General features: G+C 31.1%; 1 protein-coding gene and 1 non-coding gene across 3 annotated transcripts in view; one reads left to right on the top strand and one right to left on the bottom strand.

The window, feature by feature from the left end:
• Positions 1–22930, top strand: part of LOC137918431 (leucine zipper putative tumor suppressor 2 homolog) — a 144657-nt gene that overhangs the window by 115176 nt on the left and 6551 nt on the right. For both annotated transcript variants that reach the window (XM_068761234.1, XM_068761235.1), the window contains one exon: positions 126–243. In XM_068761234.1, coding sequence (XP_068617335.1) covers positions 126–243 — 118 coding nt within the window. The remainder of the gene's footprint in view (positions 1–125; positions 244–22930) is intronic.
• Positions 17138–17320, bottom strand: LOC137918579 (U4 spliceosomal RNA). The gene has a single exon (XR_011106701.1). It is a non-coding gene; the product is annotated as a U4 spliceosomal RNA (small nuclear RNA).

The raw sequence follows: 22930 nt of genomic DNA, 5'->3' as shown, positions 1-22930 counted from the left end.
CGTCGTTTATGTCAGATTCGGATACGTAATATCTAAATTATAATTTTAATTAATATCTACTGAAGTTATAAATATATATTTCTTTGTAAAATAAATATTAACTAATATTCCAATATCATTTATAGGTTCGTCCGATGTCCGAGAAGCGCGTTGGTGTGGGTCCCCGCAGCCAGCGTCTCTGTCAGCCTTACCGCCCGCTACGCTTTCCGCTCCGCTTCATCAAAGACATCATTCCGCCATTGTGTAAGTTGAAACTGACCTTTTTCTTCTTTTCTTTACTGGACAAAGGCCTCTTCCATACATATTTTTATATGTGTATGGAAAAGTGTGTGTGTGTAATACATGTACATATATTTATATATAAGTGTGTATATATATGTAGTGCTCGCTTCCTGTACTTCTGTTTCCATAAGTTCCCGATTCTCTGTTATAAAAATTTACTCGAATGATAAGGTGGCCCATTATACTTTTCTTATAACTATGACTCTTTTTCTGATGATATGAACTATAAATTCAAAATTAAATATCCCATATTTAATCTTATCCACAAAATAAATAAAATATAAAAGTTCTGTACGGCTTGGAAATTATTTGGCCTTTGTTCCACCGTTGCTACCAATTGTTAATTAAGTCATAGTAAACCTCAATTGATAGGGGTACTAATATTACCCACATACACGTCGAGTCAGATATTAAGATGGATATCTTCAACATGTGATATCATTACATCGTATGCGGGTATTAAGTTCATTCATGTCCACTGTATAGTCAAACAACGTACACCTGCAATTCTATGTAATGCGCTAAAGTAAAATATTTGCAAGCATTTGTTATTTATTCGTATTAATGTAATGTATATGTGTAAGTGTATTTTTGTTTTTTTTTTGTATTATGTATGCTCCAAACTGTTCTTTTCTTAATGACTCTTTTATACATCCACGGGTTCTCAGGCAGAAATCGCATCTAGTGATAAAATCGCCTGTTGTACCTCTGTATAAATTGTTTAATTTTTAGTTATTATCAATTTTTATATATACATTTTTTTCATATATTTTCATTGTTATTTTAAAGTACAATAAAGTGTAAATAAATAAATGATGCATTTAAGTCGATTTTATTGAATATATATCTACATTTATTAATATTATTTTCAATTTTGGATCATTTATAATTATAACTTGTCACGTCTTAAGAAGTATGTCAGAAAACCTCCTTCTTTTTAAAGTTATATGCCGACTTAATTTTTCCAAACGAGTTTTAAAGTGACAAAAGCCCACGACAAACCTGGTTATGTGTTTTTTATGAGTGCTTTTACAAAAAATCCTTAATACTAAAGTTAGAGCAATTTTTTTTTTGAGCTGAAATATCACTTAACATCCTTTACAATTTAATATACTCAATAAATATTTTTAATTCATTGCAGGACTTTAAATAATATTGCATTGTAATAAAAAGCGTATTTTGTATTAAAAATACGCTTGTGCATTAAACGTAGCGTGTTACAACCGAAATTAATATACTTCTACTGTTTCCATACTATGGTTGTCTGTAAAATATTTCCACGTGTGATAATATCGCCCATTTTACTATAAATTATTGTTATGAATCTATTTTTATATATCCTAGCAATAATTAATATAGAAATTAATAAAAAATAAATAAAAAATACGTACTAATATAATACAATCATTAATTGACAGCCAAATGTAATACATTCATCCCATTAAAGCTTTATATCTATAACCAATCATATTGTATTAACGTTAAATGATACTTACGTAACCAGATTTAGTTTCTAATTAGCAGAGAAAGAATTAAAGAGAATGAAAAGCTAGCGCTATAGAATTAGTTCCAGCAAGATATATCAAGCTAAGCAATCTGCACACGTTGATAATAGCACTTAGCTATTTTATTATTTCGTATATCACTACAGATGATCATGTCTTTCTTCATTCATTATCACCTATCTTATATTATGGTAAAATGCGAAAAAAAATTATGACTATAATTTATTTTAATGTTAATTTAAAATAGCTGATTTAAAATGGTAAAAAAAAAAAACAAAAATAAAGGATGTCGAATATAGATATCAGAAAAGTTCATGGCGCTATAATATAAACACGTTGAAAAGTTGTGTTCATTCTCGAAATTAAAAAAAAATATTTATATATTTTAATAAACTATATATATTATGTAGTAGCCATTAGTATATTTGTACAAGCTGTTCTTAAGCGATTCTCTTCCTTATTAATTTGAATTTACTTTTTTATTTTTCGTTTTTAACGATTAACTATTTTCACCCACACTTATTAATTTATTACTGCATCGCTCACATGGTTAACTGGCCGTGTATGCCTTCGGCATTAAGTTCGCTGCTATACAAAGTTGTATTAAAAGCTTTTGAATAAATAAATAAGTGGCCTTATATAAGAAACTAATTATCGCTTTTACTTATTTAATCAAACTCTGTACAACGTTCCAAATGGCAAGCCTCCTACCGTCATATATAAAACCTTTCTACAGATTTTTCCTCCTATTTCGGTCCTTTGAGAATTTTTTCAGGCAATTTCAGGTTAACATCCATCCAACCGCCTAAACTAGTTGTAAAGTTTTTTCGATGAGAATTCTCAATATTTTCACAGTAACGACATTAAATCGAGTCAAAAAGCATACTTACATTTAACAATAGTTAAGTGTATTATGTAGTATATATGACCTGTGGTCACTCATCGGTAGAGGATTGAAACTGGCGAGAGTAGGTCGCGGGTTCAATTCCCCGGAAACGATCTTATATAACATTTTGGGCATTAAATATATAGGGTTGTCACTGCTTACAAACTAGTTTCTAGAAGATGGGCAGTAGCATCATCTGTATATCATAGTACCACCTCGATTACCAAGCGCTGCGATTGTGTTATATCCTCCCATATATATCTTTGAGGAAAGCTTTAAAGTACAACGCCGAAATGTATTACATTTAACAATAATTCAGTTTTAGTATACAAAAAAGTTAAATGTAAATGAATTTATCTGGTCAAGTTCGTCTGATCGACCCTGGTGTTGAACACCATATACTATATAGCAGTAAAATTGGTTCACGGAGTTATGTATATATAGAAGAGCTAAGTGCTTCTAGCATTTTGCTGATTATTTAATAAGTCATTATAAGGAAAAAGATGTTTCTTACACTCGTATAAAAACATGTAAAATATTTAGAACCAGTCGCATACAGTACACACATTTGTATTTAATAAAAACAATCATTATACATTTATGCTAAGTAAAGACGTCTGCGCTCCAAAGTATTGAACAAAGCAATGTATAATATTGCCATAAACATTCCTTGAACAACCCCATCGATTGGTCAGACCTATAGAACCGTGGCATTGTTACGTCTACACCTTGAACTTTGGTTCGCGCGGGCTAATGTTGCCAATTGAATTAATAATAATGCAATTCTAAGCAATGCTGCCACGCTGTAATATACGTGATGTTTACAATAATATTTTAATCTTTATTTATTATTATAAGAACTACTTTTCTACTGAACTGTACCATTGATACTATACTCTTATTATATATAATCTTTTTCTTTGTTAGCAACAAGCTTTAAAGCTTTTATACAACTATTTCCATTACTCTGTATGAAGCCATCACTGAAATATATGTTACATCTTATTCTATAGTCTGTGGGGTCAAATAGCAAACATTTATTTATTTTTATGTGAAATATCTCGATTTCTTTGTCTTTCTAATATTATTATTACGTTATTTAATTATGTTACATGCAGTAATTGACAGCGCCGGAGATATACATTCAATCCTTTAAAGGTTTTTACACCTATTTCCAATCACCTGATAAATTACATTCATTATTATGTTAAGAAGTTAAAATAACTCTGAGAATTTTGAATTTAAAAACAAGGCGGTATCTTTCAAATAAGGTACCGTTAAACCGTGTAGCAAAATTTTATCTGTGATCATAAACATCTGACATATTTTTATATTCTAGTCACATTCACGGATTCGTTGCATTAACTCCAGTAGCTGGTTTAATGACTTTTATATTAGCATTTCCATAATAACACGAAATATATGAATTGTGTACAGGGTGTTTGGTTATTGGTGTAAAGGCTTTAATAAAATGAGTGTCTTTTCCAACTATACTGTACAAAGTGATCACTCTGAAGCTCTAGTGGAATGCGACAGGCCAATATCTTCTGACAATATGGTTTATAACTGTGGGAGTGGGAACTTTGTTTTTCATAATAATATAAGTGCGTAAGCTTTCTAAATAATAAATAAATCATATCTTCAGCTCATGGAAAGGCATAGGCCTGCCACAAAACTATCTTAGGGGAATATACCATGGGTGGTTGGCGATTGTAGTGTGGTATTATTATACGCAGAGGATACTGCTGATCATCCTCTGGAAACTTGTTTGTGAGCAGTCCTATATTACTAATGCACAAAGTGTGAATTATGTCAGATTGTAATCAGGGAATCAAATCCGCGACCTATGATCACCAGTGCCAGTCCTCTACCGCTGGCCTGCCACTTTGCAATAAATAAATAAATATAAATACAAAGTCTGCATGGGGCATTAATAAAGTGTTTATAAATACTCATTCTGTATATTCTGTAGTTTGTAATGTATATAATGTAATTTCGTTACCAACGAAATAAAAATTTAACTTTTCTAACAATTATTTTATTTTATGATTTTAATGTTATTTACTTACTCTAAAGTCTCGTAAGAATTTTAGCTTCTAAGGTATTGTAGTTATACTGTATTCGCAGGGCAAAGTTAATATAAAAATGCACAAATAATCTCATTGGTCATTTATATTCAGAGAACATTATGAAGGCAAATAGGAGACACTTTGTAAGATCCTTAGAAATATTTTAAGGCGCGGAGAAGTAGAGTAACAGAGAAGATGAAATCGCATTGATATCTCGGAAATATGTTGCAGATCACGTAGATTTAGCACCGTAAAAATGCGTATCAAAATAATATAACAAATGATATAGTTTGACTTGCACAAATTGATACTTCTAGTGGCCGAAAGAGAAACTACCACGAGCCGATGGACTGACGACTTACCGTTCAGCACGCGTCCATAAGCTGGTATGATGGTGGTACTCGCTATTGCAGACATTTGACATTGTTTAGTCTTAGATTGTTTATTTTTAAATTTTGATTGCGCGTATCAACTAACTATTAAGATATCCATGTAAAGTTTTTATCAACCTTACGATATGTTTAAATATTTATAGGATAAGTTATCAAATATAAAGGCCATCGGCTTTTTAATAAATGAAAAAAACAAGATGAACGGTCTTATAAACGTGGGACTCTGTGTGCTCACCCCAACGCAGCTTATTATTATTATATAGCGTTTAATTGGCTTGTAATTGAGAATACTCGTATTAAGAAGACACGCAATACCAGCTGTTCTTACATTAGAACTTTTAATAGAACTCTCATTGATTGTCAACTTATTATTTTTTTAATCTATTTTATTTTTGACTCTTGTTAGCAAGGTTTTATATAGTTGTGGCGAAAAAGCAGGAATAAACTCCTTGTGTAGAATAATTTGATTCGTCTTAAATAAGTTATCAAATAAAAGAGAAATATTAGCCAAGTCAATTCAATCACTAGTATTTAGTTGATAACAACACACTTTCAATACAACAGTTTCCGAAAGAAATTATGTATACGACTGACTGACTGCGCCGATAGAACATCGCCACCAATCCTGAGACAAATAACTTATTACAGATTACATTTTATTCGTCTAACATAAAATAATTAAACAAGTCAATACAATCTCAAAAATAATGTTTAAACTTTGTTTTAGGATGGTTTTAATGTGCGATTTTTTTTGTGCGGCGTGTGAAAATTTTAATCAAATAGGAACATTATTGACGAAGTGAACTTAAATGAAGAAATGTTACTACTTAGATTTTTTTATATCTAACATCGTTTAGTGAAAGAACACACATCACAAAAATTGATTACCGACTACATGGTAACTGAAAAAAGTAAACTCTAAATGGTTGCGAGGTAATATCTTCAAATAACGATAGCAAATTTGAACCATTTTACTACTAGAAACTTTACTTATCATAAGATTACGGAGGGTATTGGTTACATATTTTAACAATCCGCTAGTACCTTCAAAGGATATTAAGTTAAATTTTACATTAGACATTTCTAACGCAGTCCCTATGCACCATACAAAAACTGGTTGTATACTACTTTTTTTCTAAAGACGTATTATTATGTCAGCTGATAAACGGCCACTGTAAGGAAAAGGAATCATTTACCGCGATTTTAACAAAACATATAGTCATTGTAATTATTCTAGCATCATATATAACACAAATGGTTAGCTTTCTGTATCACTATTAAGCTATAAAACATTTTACATTACTTGCTACATGTGCGCTTTCTTTCATTAAACCATGTAATTAAAATTATTAGCGAGTCGTGCTCGCGTGTTGCCCCGTCGCCTTAGCAATTTGTGAATGAACGTGAGTCAATATTAGTGGCGGAGTTGAGCGTGAGTCCGAACGGTGCGGCGATAAAATGCTGCCTTGCAAACTTAAAATAATTCACATCTCATATTTACATCACGGTTATTCATATATTCATGTGTACAGTTTGTTTTATATATAAAATATATTTATTATAAATTGTAATAATAAATGAATGCTCATTTGCTCTCAAATAATGAACGATGCAAATCTCTCAAAAACCAATGATCTCATTAATAATAATTAATGTAATAATAATATAGTAAGCAAAAGCGTCGACGATATTCAGATAACTATATAATAAAATTCATAATTGCTTGCTATTTGTCTCTGCTGACTTTGTATTGCCAGAAGTTATATTTCTTCGGCCCTATTCTAACAGAAAAAAATAAATTCATATTACATACTTCAGAGTTGTCACTTTATACAGGTACGTTGAAAATAGGTGTAAAATCTTTAAAACTTTTTGCTGTCAAATAAGTTTTACATTCTTCCCTTTAAAGCTTTGACACTTAAAACTATTTAGTATTTTTGTAGAAGTCGTTTTATGTATAATTAAAATGAATAACATAAAAGATGTGTTTTTCAAACAAAATAATTACAAACATTTATGTAATAAAAAACAACGTAGATTGTTAAGTTGTAATCATAACAAATATTGCGTATTTACCCATTAAATACAACGACTTTAGCAATGGCAAAAAGGAAAAAGCGCCATTTTAGCTGCGACACGCGTTCATACATTCATTCACATACGTCGCAGACGCCGTGCCAGCCGCTCGCTGCACCCCAACTTTATTATTATCGCGAAGTGTCTAAGGATTTGTATATCACAGTGGAACGGTGAAGTGTTTGTGTTACTTTTAGTTATGTGGTAACTTTAGCAGAATCTAAATGTATAAGTAAGTAATAATTTCTATCATGACTTTGATTATATCTAAGATGAGTTTCTGTGACCACAACAAACAATACAGTCTATTTACTTATACATTTTATTATTTCAATGATCATTTACGGTGAAAACTTGGCTATGTCATTATAAAAATGACAGAAAAAGCCTATTTAATAGACACTACAATCAGGCAACTCTCCTATAAGGAGATTCCTGAACTTAAAATTTATTGGGATCGAGGATTTAAAACACGTCCTGATTAGAAAGTCCATAAGGAACTGAGATGTTTTTTTGTTGTTGTTTCACAACACCTGCCCGAAATAATAAACAATTTTATATATATATATATAAATATATATATATATATATATATATATATGTATATATATATATATATATATATATATATATGTATATATATATATATATATATAATTTTTTAATGATATTTTTAGGTTTAGTCATAGTAGCTAAATCGCAGAGCTAATTCAGAGATTCTACAAGATATAAGGGGGTTCTCTAAATAAGTGCAACTAGAAGACGGCTTTATCAATTAGGTTTTTTTTCATGTTTTCGTTTCGGTAAAAGCTCATTAAAATTACAGGGAAAACAGTATTAAAAAAACAACACTTGTTTCCATGTAACATAGGGCCGCATACATATTTTGTTATTACATATTCGAATTCATATTGATTTTTTTCCAGAGAAAATACGTATTTATACAGGTTGGTTGAAAAAAGGTTTAATAAGGTGCTTTAAAGATGTGAATGAAAAGTTATCGATTTATGAATAAAACACATTATTAAAGAATCTACGGTTTCAAAAATCATAAATAACATAGTAGGAAAAAGCTTTTTACCGTCTGCCCCTGCATACTTTGTACTGCCAGGAGTTGGACTGTCGCATTTCACTAAAAAAAAACGATTTTTACACTTTTTAACTTCGTCATTGTTTCATAGTTTTTTAATAAATGATGTAACAAATACTGTCAATTGCACAATATTTTACTATAAGTTACATTTGAAAACCAATCACACATAACACGTATTTTTAAATAGAGTACTATCCACACATTAGATAGTTGGATCCCTACAAAAATATTAAACCTAATTAAAAACGAATATTTACAGTCTCAAATTCGCTTATAAATTCGTTGAAGAAATGCAAATCCTAAACAACAACTTACTTAATAAAGAATTACGTTGTATTATTTATTTTGATAATCCAGTAAAACCGATCGTAATGAGTTAAATACTCCTTGGATAGAAATATTAAAAACATGTAGAATGACAACCAAAGTCGAGGTCCCGTCTCGGGGACCCTTTCGCTTAGTCACAAAAAGTACGCACCAGCAACATTAGAGTTCAACGACCTCCCAAAACGACCGTCTGTTCTGCGCGCTATGTGGCCTGTGCATTGCCACTTGAACTTGCGAATCAATAGAGCTACGATAGTTACCTTCATTCGTCTACAGGTTTCGTCTCTTCACCTTAAACCACTGTAGAAAACTTGCGCCTTACCACAACAACCTAAGAGATCTATGACATCCCAAGACAAAGAAAGAGCCAAGATAGATTACATAATAAGGGGGTTTTTGACAAACGCTCTCAGTGTAATGTCAACTTCTTCTTACCATCATGCTTCTAATGCCATCAACGGTGTTTCATCGCCTTGTTACCCACAAACTTGTAGCCTACTTATCTTGTCCTGTCTCAACACGATGATTTTCACATTAATGCGTCATTGCACTCATTTTGCGTCAGGGATTTGTAACCTCCATAAATATAAGTAATATTAGTAAACCTAATTTTTTTTATTAGATTTCAACTCCGACTCTTACTATGTGACTAAATTACATTAGAAACAATAATTGAGTAATTTCTAATACACAATGAACATAATATACATGATTGTTGCTTTCAATCATCCTGTATAAAATGATCATCCTAATATATATCACATTTCGATTGGAATTTGAAAGGCCAATAATTCAGGCAACACAATGTCTGCAGAAACAATTTTAACATGTTGTATACCGAATTTTGACAACGCTTTTTGCTTTTATGTGTATTTTGTAAATCTTCTACAGACATTGTATACGCTTTTAAGATACGATCCCGAATGAAATAAAAACTTCATAAAGCTCCTGTTGTTAAAGTATGTAATAGAATGTTTTTGTTCTAAGGCCTATACTGTGCTTTATATATATATTTAAATTAAATTTGTTTAGTGTATAGCACACAGTAATTAACATAAAATCAGGCATATATTCACACTTTTAAAGCTTGTACCTATAACCAATCATTATGTAGGACACAAATCTCCCAAGACACAATATCACAAGACTGTAGATAGATCTTAGGAGAAAAAATATTTGCATTTTTAAGTGTAGGTTTCTTTTATCAAGGGACAGGAACGAAACGTTGGCAAGCACTATTCTAAAGCATAAGTCGGGTGAGTCAGAAATGATAACGTTGTGATAAGGTTATCGATCGTCCGTCTGTTGCACATAGCAATCGGGCAGCCCGTGAGAAAATAAGGATTTATTTACGTTACGTCGAAACGCTCCATCTTTTTTTTATACATCTTAGCATGTAAAGTTCAGTTCTATATACACATATATGTATATAGGTCTTTTTCGTCACTTTTTTTTGGTAGCACGCTAATTCTTGAAAATTGTGAATCCTTATTCAATTTAAGTCAATAAACGAATATTTAAATGTCATTCATTCGCATTCATATAGCTTCATTATTTTGTGTTTATTGGAGCTATATTTGGAAGAAAATTGTATATTTAAATTGTTAAACTTTTATTAAAAAGTTGTCTTGTTGCGTAGTTTCTTTCGGTTTCTTCTCCACAACTTGCGATGAAGAGTAGAATAAAAAGAAATTTTGAACAAAAAAAATTTTGTGTTTTACATATTTTTTAGAAATCAGGGACTTACTACTTACGATTTTTATAGTAATTTTACTATATTTTCGAAATTTCCTCTGGGGCACTGTGTGGCCCCCTCAAAATATCGTAAAACAATTTTGTATTTCATAAGGGTTGTGAACGAGAGACAGGGGGCGAATTTTAATCAAGTAATTTTGTGATCCCATAATTTGATGTTTAATTAAATTATTGCTACCCCTCACCGAATTGCGTCATTATTATATACCATTTTGATTATAATAACAAAAATTATTTTATTTTCGAACCGTTTCTAGATGCTAAAGACGTCATATTTAAAAAATATATATATTATCTGTTTCTGTGTGACATAATCTTTCAAGATATTTCATACTTCGCAAAAACGTTGACAACCTAACAAAAATCACAAAAAGATGCAGAGTATTTTTTTACTTACATCAAATTTATAGTTCAAAATAATCACTTTTCAACTAATAATTACCTGTAGTATACTCCTAGCTGGATGATTCTTTAACACAGTTCATTGACATCTTTCATGATCCTGCCAAATTACGGTAGTAAAGTTGACAAGAGCAAATGAATGCTATGTGATTCATTTAACTCCTCGACGCTGCATTTTCAATGGCCAGTGCTACATTGTACGGCGCAATGTGTGAAGTCTAACCTTTCCCTTGCTGTATGAAGAGCTACTTAATTTTAATCTCATTTGCCAGAAAAAACTTTCGTGCATTTCCGCCTATTTCCAATCACGTGTATAAAGTAATCACTCTGTGTCATGTTGCAATAATATATTTATTTATATTGAAATGCGGCAGGGCAAAAAATTCTGGCATTACAAAGTTTACAAGGACAGATAGTAAATAATTCATTTTAATATATAGTAATTCCGATTTTGAAAACGCTTTTCATTACATTCATATATCACGAAGAGGCTATACATTCATTCCGATAAAGATTTAATATAAACAATTATCTAGTATAACAGACAATCAAATAGAATAGAATATCTACTTATATTATTATATCGGTGTCCACATCGAAAGTTTTAAAAATATGTTTTGAAAAAATGTTTTAAAAAAAATGGCAGCTTTAAAGTTAAAATTAAAAAAAGCATCGTTTTTCGAGAACTGAACTCTTTAACTTGAACTTAGAGATTGTTCTATATAAAATTTCTTTATTTATTTCATTTTATTTATATTGTATTTCTTATAAAGGTTTTCAATAATTTTAGAGAACTAATTTTATAATAATATGTAATTGTTACACCTGCCCGTACAATTTATCCAAATAAACCATTTATATTTTCAATTAATATTTTACAGAGGTTTGTGTATCATTTACATAAACTGCGTATTTGGTGCATCTTCATTGTCTTCATTTCATTTAATTTTTATTTATCACTACTCTTCGTAAATGCCGCGTTGAAACAACTAATAAAAATAAACATGTAATTTATAACCATTATACGTATTTGCACTTTATACAGCTTGTGTATAACATAACTCCAAGGTAAGGTTTATTTCTATTATGTAGCGGTCAATTATTCACATTACGAAGTCCTTATAAACACATTTACGTTGCCATTTTATTAAAATTCCATGAGCTTAATAGCCCTAAACTTCACGAATTTCAATACAATTTACCTCCTATTTACTTATGCAATCGTTTGTTAAATCTTTTCGCGTCTTCAGATGAGGGTTAGGGTATGATTGCCCAGCTGGTGTTGGAAAGATGGTAGAACTTAAAATACCTCATACGGATGTATTTAAATTTTGTTGGCGAACTTTGCCAGTATTTTGTTTGTAAGATCAATGATTGAAATAAATAATGTTAAACTAAACAAACCAGAAACCTATGTGCATATGCAAATATTGTTTAATTGTGAAAGTAAATAAGTATTTTAATTATGGATGTTATACATAATTAGATTGTAATGCCTTATCCCGTAAATATGACAGGGGAAAACCGGTCTTATTGGAGATCCATAGGGGTCGTTTTTCACAAGTAGTAAACTTCCATGGCTGAAATGTTTATGTGATGTTTATATGATGATGATTTTCATAGAAAAACTTAAGAGAAGTTATAGTGTCATAGACAACTACATCCAGAAAATATTAAATATACGTTTCTTCGTTGATCTGTTACAGCCTCTTCCCCTGAACCATGGAACTGTTAGTTTTAATTTTTTCTTATAATAATGTATAACTATATCATACAAAGTACTTGTATAACTGTACTTATAGTTTCAACCGCACGTAATAAATTTCAGACAGGAAGACCTACATTGTGGAATCGCATAACTGCAAAACTATGTTAGTCATTCGTTGCTATCATCATTTCCTTTGATTTCAATATTTACCCGCAATGTTATTATCTATCTTGTGCAATATTCCCGTGATTGTTTTTAATTGCAATGTATATATATATATATATATATATATACACATATATATATATACATATATATATATATATATATATATATATATATATATATATATATATGTGTATTATTGTGTAAATTGCACGTTTGAAAGTATTATTTTCTACTTTTACTTGCGATAAACAAAGATTTCTAACGTTACGAAATCTATTAAAACAGCTAGTATTTAATATAAGAGAACAAGTTATGTGAAAAACAATATATTATACTTTCGTCTGTTTATATTAAAGTAAATTAAACATATTATTAACAGTATATGCGAATTTATTAAAAATCAGTATACACTTCTCCAAACTACTAAAACCACTTCTGTTTTCTTACTTTAGTGTCAGTAAGAAATTGGCTCGAGTGATAAGACTACCCATTGTACTTTTATTTTTGTTTTATATTTATAAATCTAAGTATTTCTTTAGTTACACGTACAATTATCGTCGTCGTTTCAGCCCATATACGCAAAGATAAGCCTTTCCCAAAGATATCTATGGTCGGTACACCATAATCGCCACGCTTTGCAAGCGGGTTGACGATCGCAGTGAGGTATTATGGTACGCAGAGGTCGCTGCTGTCACTCCTATGGAAACTTGTTAATTAATACACAAAGTGTGAATTATATAGGATGGTATCCTGAGAATCGAACCCTCTACCTACGATCGCAAGTATCAGTCATCTACCGCTTGGCCACCATTTTTCTGAAATGACTGCTCTAACCTATACAATAAAGATTATTAAATAAATATGTCTATCTATACTTAGGTATAGCTCTGATAGATTGATATTATTTGATCTTTTTTAATATGTATGACGTATAACTACTGTAGTAGGGGCAAAAGCAAGTCGTGGCTATGTAAAAAGTTTCAACTTATAGTATAGAAAGCAATATTAAGAGGTTTTAGATGGTTAGAGTCAGAAATTACTTGCAAAGTGTTCAAAGGCAGGACTGCAACAAAAATCCAACTGATTTCACGTGATAGAAAGGCCATATTAGTAAAATGAGGAATCTTACGTAAATATGAGATAAGAAATATGCTCACATACTTTTAAAATTCGAAATACGAATACACCAAAATGCTCTTTGTTAACTTTGGACAGGGAATAAATCCCAAAATAACACATTCCCTACTGCAACTTAATAGCCCCTGTGACGAATGGAATATGTTTAATTTCATAACACTCGCTTCGCACATGGGGAACGGAATTTATTTTAAGAAATCCTTAAAGGAAGTACATCGTTCTGCGGAAACAAATTTATTTTTATATTTCATTTGAAATTTGAAAATCTGTTTAACAAGCTATAAAAATAAAGTAATAATAAAATTAAACAAAGTAATTAAAAATAAACTCATGATCAGTAAAATTAAAGTTAAAGGTTAAGGTACATAATAAATAAAACAATGATAATAGTACGAAAAAGTGTTTTTAAATTTCGGATTACTACATATTAAAATTAAATATTGTTTACCATCTGTCTGTGCGGACTTTGTATTGCTAGAAGTTACTAGTGTGTCGCATTCTAAACTACAAGAAAAAAATAAATGTAATATATTTCAAATTGATCATTTTGTACGGGTTGATTGAAAGATGAGCTTTAAACCTTTTAGCAGAGAAAATATGTCATACAGCACATTCAAACTTTTATGTGTATAACCAATTATCTTCGTTATTTTATTTCTGTTTCCTGTCAATACCCTTATAGTCTTGTCACTTTCTATTTTAAAAAACGATATGGAAATGACATATTTTTTTCTCACAAACTACCGATACATTATTCAACGACATGCAAATCATATGTAGAAAGTAAATTGCATTCGTAGTTTTTTTCAGCTAGCGACATTGAAGCAGCACGGTCGAGGTAAATACAAGGAAATAACAATGAATCCAATGTCTACGACAATTTCGTGCAGCCGTTCACGAACGCTACGCGTGCTAATGCTACAACACGCGATTGACGTGACTCCGAAACAGTGTTTATGTCCGATCAATGTCATACATATTAGGGGAGCCAGAAAGTAATGCCGCTTTCTTAAATTAAATTCACACGACTACATTCTTAACAAGTTTTTATTTCTTCAACAATATTTTCACCTTCGTTATCAAAAGCCTTTTGCCAAAATATAACGTATACACAGTACGTATTGAGCTACCAAATAACAAACAAATATTGACATGCGCAGAAACAACATTACTTTTCGGTACCCCTAATACATAGAAAGCTTTAAAATTTAAAATGTCTTATATTCGGTGCTGTTGACCGATACAGCTTTTATCGTAATCATTATTATTTCAATTATAGAACCTTCACCGCGGAAAAAAGAACTCAACAGATTTAGTAGTACCAATTGGAAGAGTCAACATCCATCTTCCGACGACTTTAACAAGATCTATTGTCGCTATTGGGGGGACTAAATGTCAAAGACAATATTATATCCGCGCGCTCGGAATTTGATGTAAATATCGACATTGGCTTTTACATATGTAGATTTTCAAATAATACTTTTTTGGAGCAAAGACCACGAATCGTTGAGCACAGAGTGAAACATCTACCGACAAGGTGGACAGCGGATCCTGTTAAGATCATCGGAAAATACTGGAACTAAGTCGCTACCAGCAATATAAATTTCAGTTGAAGTAATGATGATGAAAGAACTGTTAGTCTGTTAATTTCATACTGTAGAAAATGATCAATTGTTTCATGATTGTAAATTTGTGATCTACGATACAGATTTCGTAAGCAAATTGCAAAGAACCTTTAATGTTGTAACCAACACTCTCGCTGATGACCCGCATGGAGTCTGCAACAATAGTCTGCGAGATAGCCAGGAAGCACGCTTCGATGCGTACACGCACCTAATTTACATTCGCCTACCTACAGAATAATTAATATTATACGTGATCTGTATTACAACACTAGTTTCATCGCTACATTTTAGGTCGTGAATTCCGGACCAGTTAGCCCTGAGTAATTTAAAACGCAATTAAAGTTACTGGATGCAAAGTAGATCCCGATCATCGTCGCCATTTTTGCGGAAAGCTGTCTCACAGTGGGCGTCTATGGGCTTTTATGATGATAATAAATTCAAAACATATTCTCTATTTTCAAAAGACTCTTTACTTCTTTTTATCACGCAATATTTAGTAATTAATTTATATTATTATACAAACAAGCTCATTGACAGAGGAACCCAATTAAATAGAAACTTGAATCAAATTGAACTGACTTGTATTTATTATATTAACATTCTTAAATTTAAAGCTATTCATATACGACCAGATCTGCGAAAAGCTCATAATAAACTGAGACGGTTTTTTGTGGTACCTTATACAATATTCTCAATATGAATAATTCTCAAGCTTTATTATCGTTTAAAATATCCTTCCCATATAGGATTCTTTTACAAATTTTTGTTTAATGAACTCCTTTAATTGATTACATGATAATGTATAGACATTACATGGTATTGTATTGTAATACTATATTTAGTTGGCCAGAAATGTTTAAGTATATATATGTCAAAAATTAAGAATTATTACATTTCCAATACAACATACTTTCGGAGATTTTTTTTATATTAGACTAAAATCGTAACAATTTATTTTAAGATCTGAATGTGCCGGCAGTTTATTGACAACTCTTCTCTTAGTACCGTCGATGTGTCGTAATTTATACTTAACACAAAATAATTTTCGTCCACCTTAAATACTTTTAAATAATCGGATGTCTACAAAATAATTTCTGTCACAAACGGCGATTTATTTCAGAGAAAACCATTAGATAGACTTACTATTAAAACCATTATTATTAAAGTACAAAGTAACCTTGAAATATTTATCATAACAAAATGATTACATTTATAATATAGTAAAAATACAATACATTTGTCGACATGATAGAGTTGTAATTATTAAATATAGATTATAGTAGTATGTTTAAACAAAAACGTAAATACAGTCACACAAAGCCAATTTAGATGTGCCTAACTGCAATAAACTAATTAGGATCGGTCCGCTGATGATGGCTTGTGACCTATATTTCTTGTTACGTTGCAACATGTTTTAGTACTAAACTCATTCATTCCTCGCGACTGGCTGAACACGCCAAGGACTTGTTCGCTAATTGATTGAGTCAAGGCTCCTAATGTAACAATGATTTATTCGTTATAACATTGTCGAGTGTTTTACTAAGTTTATTTTCGTTGACTTGGGTTCTATATCAAGTGTCATAAACAAAAAATGCATAATCGGATACATATTTTCCCCAAGCAATTAAACTCTGTAAGAAACTATGGAGTTGGTTTCTATTAAATATAGTATATAGTATCAATGTGACCGCAGAATATTTTCACAATATTTTCGGTATATACCGGCGCCAATAATTTTTTTTCTCCCTGACAATAGTAAATATCGAGGGTGATTGTTTATGAGTGTAAAAGTCAAAGTTTTTTTTTCTATTACGATAACAAAGGCTGGTAACTTCTAGCAATAATCGCTTCTCGGATTAACCTCATTAGTTACGATATTGCCTCTGCGCAAAGTTAAAAAAAAGCCTGTAGGATTCCGGCATAACCCTTTCGTTGCCCCCGCAGCGGAGGGGTATCCCATGCATTTCCTTACGAGTATAAAAAAGGCTGATTACCTCTGGTACAAAATCATCAGAGTAGATAGTAAACGATAATCAATCTAAATGTATAGTAATCTGAAATTTGTAAACGATTTTTCTTATTATATTATCATTTTGTTATTTACTATATCTGCTACTATTGATTTTTCGATATGTTTTACCATATATTTCTTGATAACAAATGAACTATACATTCACTATTTGAGAGCTTTTTCACCAATATAACGTTACGTATTGATAATTTTATAATTACGTAATATTAAGTAATACGCTATTTTTGAAGTGTTTAACCTTGCTAGATATATCGTAGATATATTCATTAAAAAGATAATACTTTTAATTCCTTTTCCAAACAAACCAACTGTGAAGTGAATTGACCGTGACGATAACATATTCCAAATTTAAAATGTTTTCGTCTTGTGTAGTTATGATATTTAGAACGGCACTCAACATTTTTAACATTTAGAGCGTATCTGCATTTATTTCCTTAATTTCCGGACATATTTAAACAACGATAACATTAATTGTACATACTATGAAACCAAGATGACTTACGATAGAGATCGGAAGAAATCTACTTTCACCCAATAACACTGTGTTCGCTTTATGAAAATAGAGGCTTAGCCACGACCATTGATCAATTAAAATATAAATTCTTGTTCACAATGACCAGCCTTATAAGCCCTTTAATAAGTGCAGACGCGTCTCTAAATTTCTACGGGTATTATCTAGTTTGGATCCGAACTTAACGGTTGATAACGTACTTATAAAAGTTGTCAGAATACAACCTTAATAAGTACGTCTGTCCTCCTCGTGGGTATATTATAAACGCCTTCCGCAACATGTCTACGCAAAATTACCTTAAAGTCCCAGCGGACATCAGTTCCATGTGCCATGTGGCCTATCTACCTCCAATTCAACTTTCCATATCACTGGACTATATCGATAACTACTAAGGATCACATTTTAATTCATTACGATTTCACTAAACTATAATAATACTTTTCGTGTTAATTTATTTTGAACATTTTTATATATTACATTTATTGTCCAACCTAACAAGTGATCCTGTCATTACCATCATCGTCGTCTTAGCCCATAGAAACCGACTGCAAGTCATAGGTAGTCTAAAAAAACCTTAATTAAATATTTTTAATTGCTGAAAGGTTTTAAGCTGCCTGGAATCTTGACTAAGTCATTGGTCCACCTAAAGACAATTCGTCCATCGTAAATATTTATAGTGATGCTTTCACAAGATAGTGTAATACATCAAATTATATCTCTCTGAGGTTTTATTCACATTGCGAGTGCAATTAAAAATATTTAATTATGTGTAATTAAACAAAATTAAAAAAAGTAAAATAATTGCGAACAAATATATATCAAATAAATATCATAATAAAAGAATAGAGAAAACGGCGAAACTTTCACAAAAATAACATTGTACTCGATAGAGATTTTACGACTGTTACAGATAATAATTATTATTCCTTATAATCTCTGATGATATCTCAAGAGACTGTACTGCCAGATGTTCATCACTCATCTCTCCTTGCGGGAAGAATTTCCTAAAGCCATTCTTAGCTGATCTCTTATCTACTAAAGATATTGTCCTACTAATTTTCAAGTACCCACGAGATATCCTAAGTCAGTTCATAAGTGAAAATCTCTAATACAGGTGATTCATTATTATTATATAATATTAAATTATTATTAAACGTTTTAAGGCTTTAAAGTGGTTAATGCTCATTAACTGTCAATCAATGTACAGCCTACCCAAAAATCAATAGCTTCAGAAATAATAAAAGACAATATAAGTTACTATAATTTTTTTTTGTCAAAAATCGTTTTCATAATATTTAGTAACATATTAAAAAGAATTTTTGTTTACTATCTCTTACTGTAGACTTTGTACAGCTAGATATTATTGGTCTGTCGAATTCCAAAAGAAAAATTAATTAAATTTTATTACAAATTAGGGGGGGGGGGGAAGTAATGTCGCTTTCTTAAGTTAAATTCACACTACTACATTTTTAACAAGTTTATATTTCTAATCAACAATATATTCACCTTCGTTATCAAAAACCTTTTGCCAATATATAACGTCTTCCAAGCACGTAATGAGCTACCAAATGACATTCGTATATCGATATGCGCAGAAACGACATTACTTTTCGGTACCCCTAATACATAGAGCTCTTTAAAATTTAAAATGTCTTATATTCGGTGCTGTTGACCGATACAGTTTTTATCGTAATCATTATTATTTCAATTACAGAACGTTCACCGCTGAGAAAAGAACTCGACATATTTCCTGTAGTACCGATTGGAATGGTCAACATCCATCATCTTCCGACGACTTTAACAAGATCTAATAAGTTTGATTTCTAATCAACAATATATTCACCTTCGTTATCAATAACCTTTTGCCATCTAGTACACAAATTTGTAACACCGGAGTGGTAAAAATCAATCGGTTCTGTAAAATATGTCGACAGAAACGACATTATTTTTCGGTACCCCTAATATAATAATTCAGAGTGATGACTTTATACAACGTAATTGGAAATAGGTGTAAATGCCTTGAAGATCCTCAGCTGACTAATAATAATACATTTAACCACGTATAACCAATCACCTTCCACAATATACTATAATATAAGCCATAATTTTATAGGTAGTACATATTCTTCAACCTTCTCATAAATAACTGCTGCCTGAACAGTGTACGTTATAAAAGATTCGTTAATAACTCCCTAAGAAAACACGCAAGAGTCTAAAGATGCGTCTCCACGCTCGACCGACGAAGCGAGACGAGCTCCGTACTGTGACGGGTTCTTTTTACTGACTATTATACCACGCACCATAATCATAGGCCATACGGAAAGCCTCTATGGAGAAATTACTCGGTGAAAAACAACAATAAAAATAACGGGTGATGCGATTTAGAAATTTTTTAAATTTGCCATTGCATCGTCATCTATTGTTTGGTGAAATTGGAGAAAAAAAAATACTTAAATTACATAAATACTACATTTCTTGAAAACTTATAGTCAACGAGCTATGGAGAGAATTATACTAAGGATTTCTCTACGAGTTCGAATGAGAAATGAGGAGTTTCGTAGACGAGCTTATGTAACCGACATAGGCTTACGAATTAGCAAGTAGAAATCTATGGTGGAGACCTATGCCGAGCAGTGGATATCACACTCCAACTTGCCAAAGTAAAGACGTCTTTAAAAAGACCATTGACTAATAAAAGTATAATTTGAACATTGAATAAAATGATACTCGATATACGTCCACTCTAAAACAATCAAAGATCGCCACGATGACCGATCTCGTGCTGCCCGCATCGCGACTGTGTAAAATGCAACTATGTCGTCGGTCCAACTAGTGGTGATTCTATCCGCGCTGCGACTACCGTCTCGTGGTTGCCACTCGGGAACTTTCGACCCCTTCGACCATCGTTGACACGAGCGATGTGTCACGCCCACTGCCATTTCAGACGAGTAATTCTTTAAGCTCAATAAAATATTTTGTCGTAGTCGCTGTTTCAGGCCATAGACGCCCGCTGCTTGCAGTGGTATGCCTTGAGTAAGACTTCTCCAAAGATATCTGTGAGAAATATACCATAATCGCCATACTTAACAAGCGAGTTGGCTATCATAATGTATAATAGTATTATAGTGCGTTTGTAAACAGTGCAATCCTATATAATTAATGCACAAAGTAACCTATGAATTCAAGTTTGACTTGTCAGATTACATTTTCATCCAGTTAAAATCTTAACAATCATGAAGTTGTATAGTAACATAGTTTTAAATTTAACTTATTTATATTCCACTTTATAACGTTGCGTTATTAGCGTCCTATATGTATGGAGATGTTACAAATAAATAGCAAGTGCATACGAGTATGTGAAATATGAAACAAATTTAAGATAAGATAATTTCTAACGATTTATATCACACCTATGATGTTATGATATTCGTTGCTCTTTGTACTTTGAATCCCACACTGAGTTAGTCCACAGTGTAATTGTTTAAAATTTTAAAGTGTGTAAAATTTTAAAGTGTTGTATAACTCGTTTGATTTCAATTAATGTATAGTACACCCTATTCATTTCCTTTTTTGTTCATATTATGTTTATATTACTCTATTTATTAAGTAGAAAAAAGCGTTATCAAAATTCAGATAATTATAATATACACAATAATTAAAACTAATTATTGTTTAACACGTAAATAGCACAGATGATAGCAGTGGACATCACCAAAGTTTTCAAGTGATCTAATAAAAGCCAGTCTGGGTTCTTCGCAAATCAAATGACGTCAAGAACACTCGTGGAAGTTGAAGGATGCAATACGGGAGCTCGATTCGATTCTAGTTTGTATCAAGTAGTCGCTATCAATGATACTAAAGGAATATGAAGAAATGAAGGAAGATTAATTTACTTGTGGCTATTTATGTTACCGTCTTCTTAGTCGACAAAAAGGCCATATACATGTTAGTATTTTTTTTTCAAGAAAAGACATTAAGATATAAATTAAAAAAAAAGTCCATTAACAAACCAACTTATATAATAGACAGGTACAATCAACATAAGAGCATAAAAGCAGGTTCACACCATGGATGTATGTAAATGCATCTTTAGCTCCTTATCACTAACCATCATTGATATACAGGATGGCTGATTATAGGTGCAAAAGCTTTAAAGAAGTAAATGAACAACTCATTTGCTGTTAATTAATGTATAATATACACCCTTTCTAAAAATAATTGTTTCAGAAGTAATAAATAACATATTGATAATATTTTAAGAAAAAGATCATATAAAATTTGGATTACTACATATTAAAGTTAATTATTGTTTTTTTTAGTACTGCGATAAATAGAAACAGATAAAAACAGATAACTTTATACAGAATGATTAGAAATTCCAACTGTCAGCAAAAAGCTACAAAGCCTTAACACCCATAACCAATAACATTGTATAATATTTATTTTTACTTCTATTAACTCAGTCCACAGAGTATAATATACAGTATTGTTTTATAAATTTCGTATTTGAACTAGTGAAATCCATAATTATAATAATGAATATAAAATCGAGGTACTAATTAAAATAATTTCGTCGTTATCGTGATTATTACGTTAAATTTTATATTAATGTTTAGTCAAAATTCATGACAAATGCAAATATGCTTTCCAATTAAAATATTCATTCGAATAAATAAATAAACAAAACAACATCTGGGTTTAGTTAAAAAAGTAAAAAAAAATCCAAAGAGCATATTAATCGTTTCAAACAGGCACCCGTGTCAAAGGTGCAACATTAACCCAAAAGGGACAGCTCACTCGTTTATTCCGCGTCGCATGTTAAGTAAAAAGACAAGTATAAAAGAAACAGCCATAAACAAACTAATAAAATACTTAATACGCCCGGTACCGTTTCAGGGCAATTGCGATTTTAAACAAATTCAGTGTGTCGTATTGAGTTCAAGATAAGAGGTCAATGGAGAT

Source organism: Battus philenor, unplaced genomic scaffold, assembly GCF_028537555.1.
Source record: "Battus philenor isolate CCGP_79_NKW_IND1 unplaced genomic scaffold, ilBatPhil1.0.hap1 SCAF_14, whole genome shotgun sequence".
In the NCBI taxonomy this organism is placed as follows: domain Eukaryota; kingdom Metazoa; phylum Arthropoda; class Insecta; order Lepidoptera; family Papilionidae; genus Battus; species Battus philenor.
The sequence above is the reverse complement of the archived record's forward strand: the minus strand, read 5'-3'. Positions and strand labels throughout refer to the sequence as shown.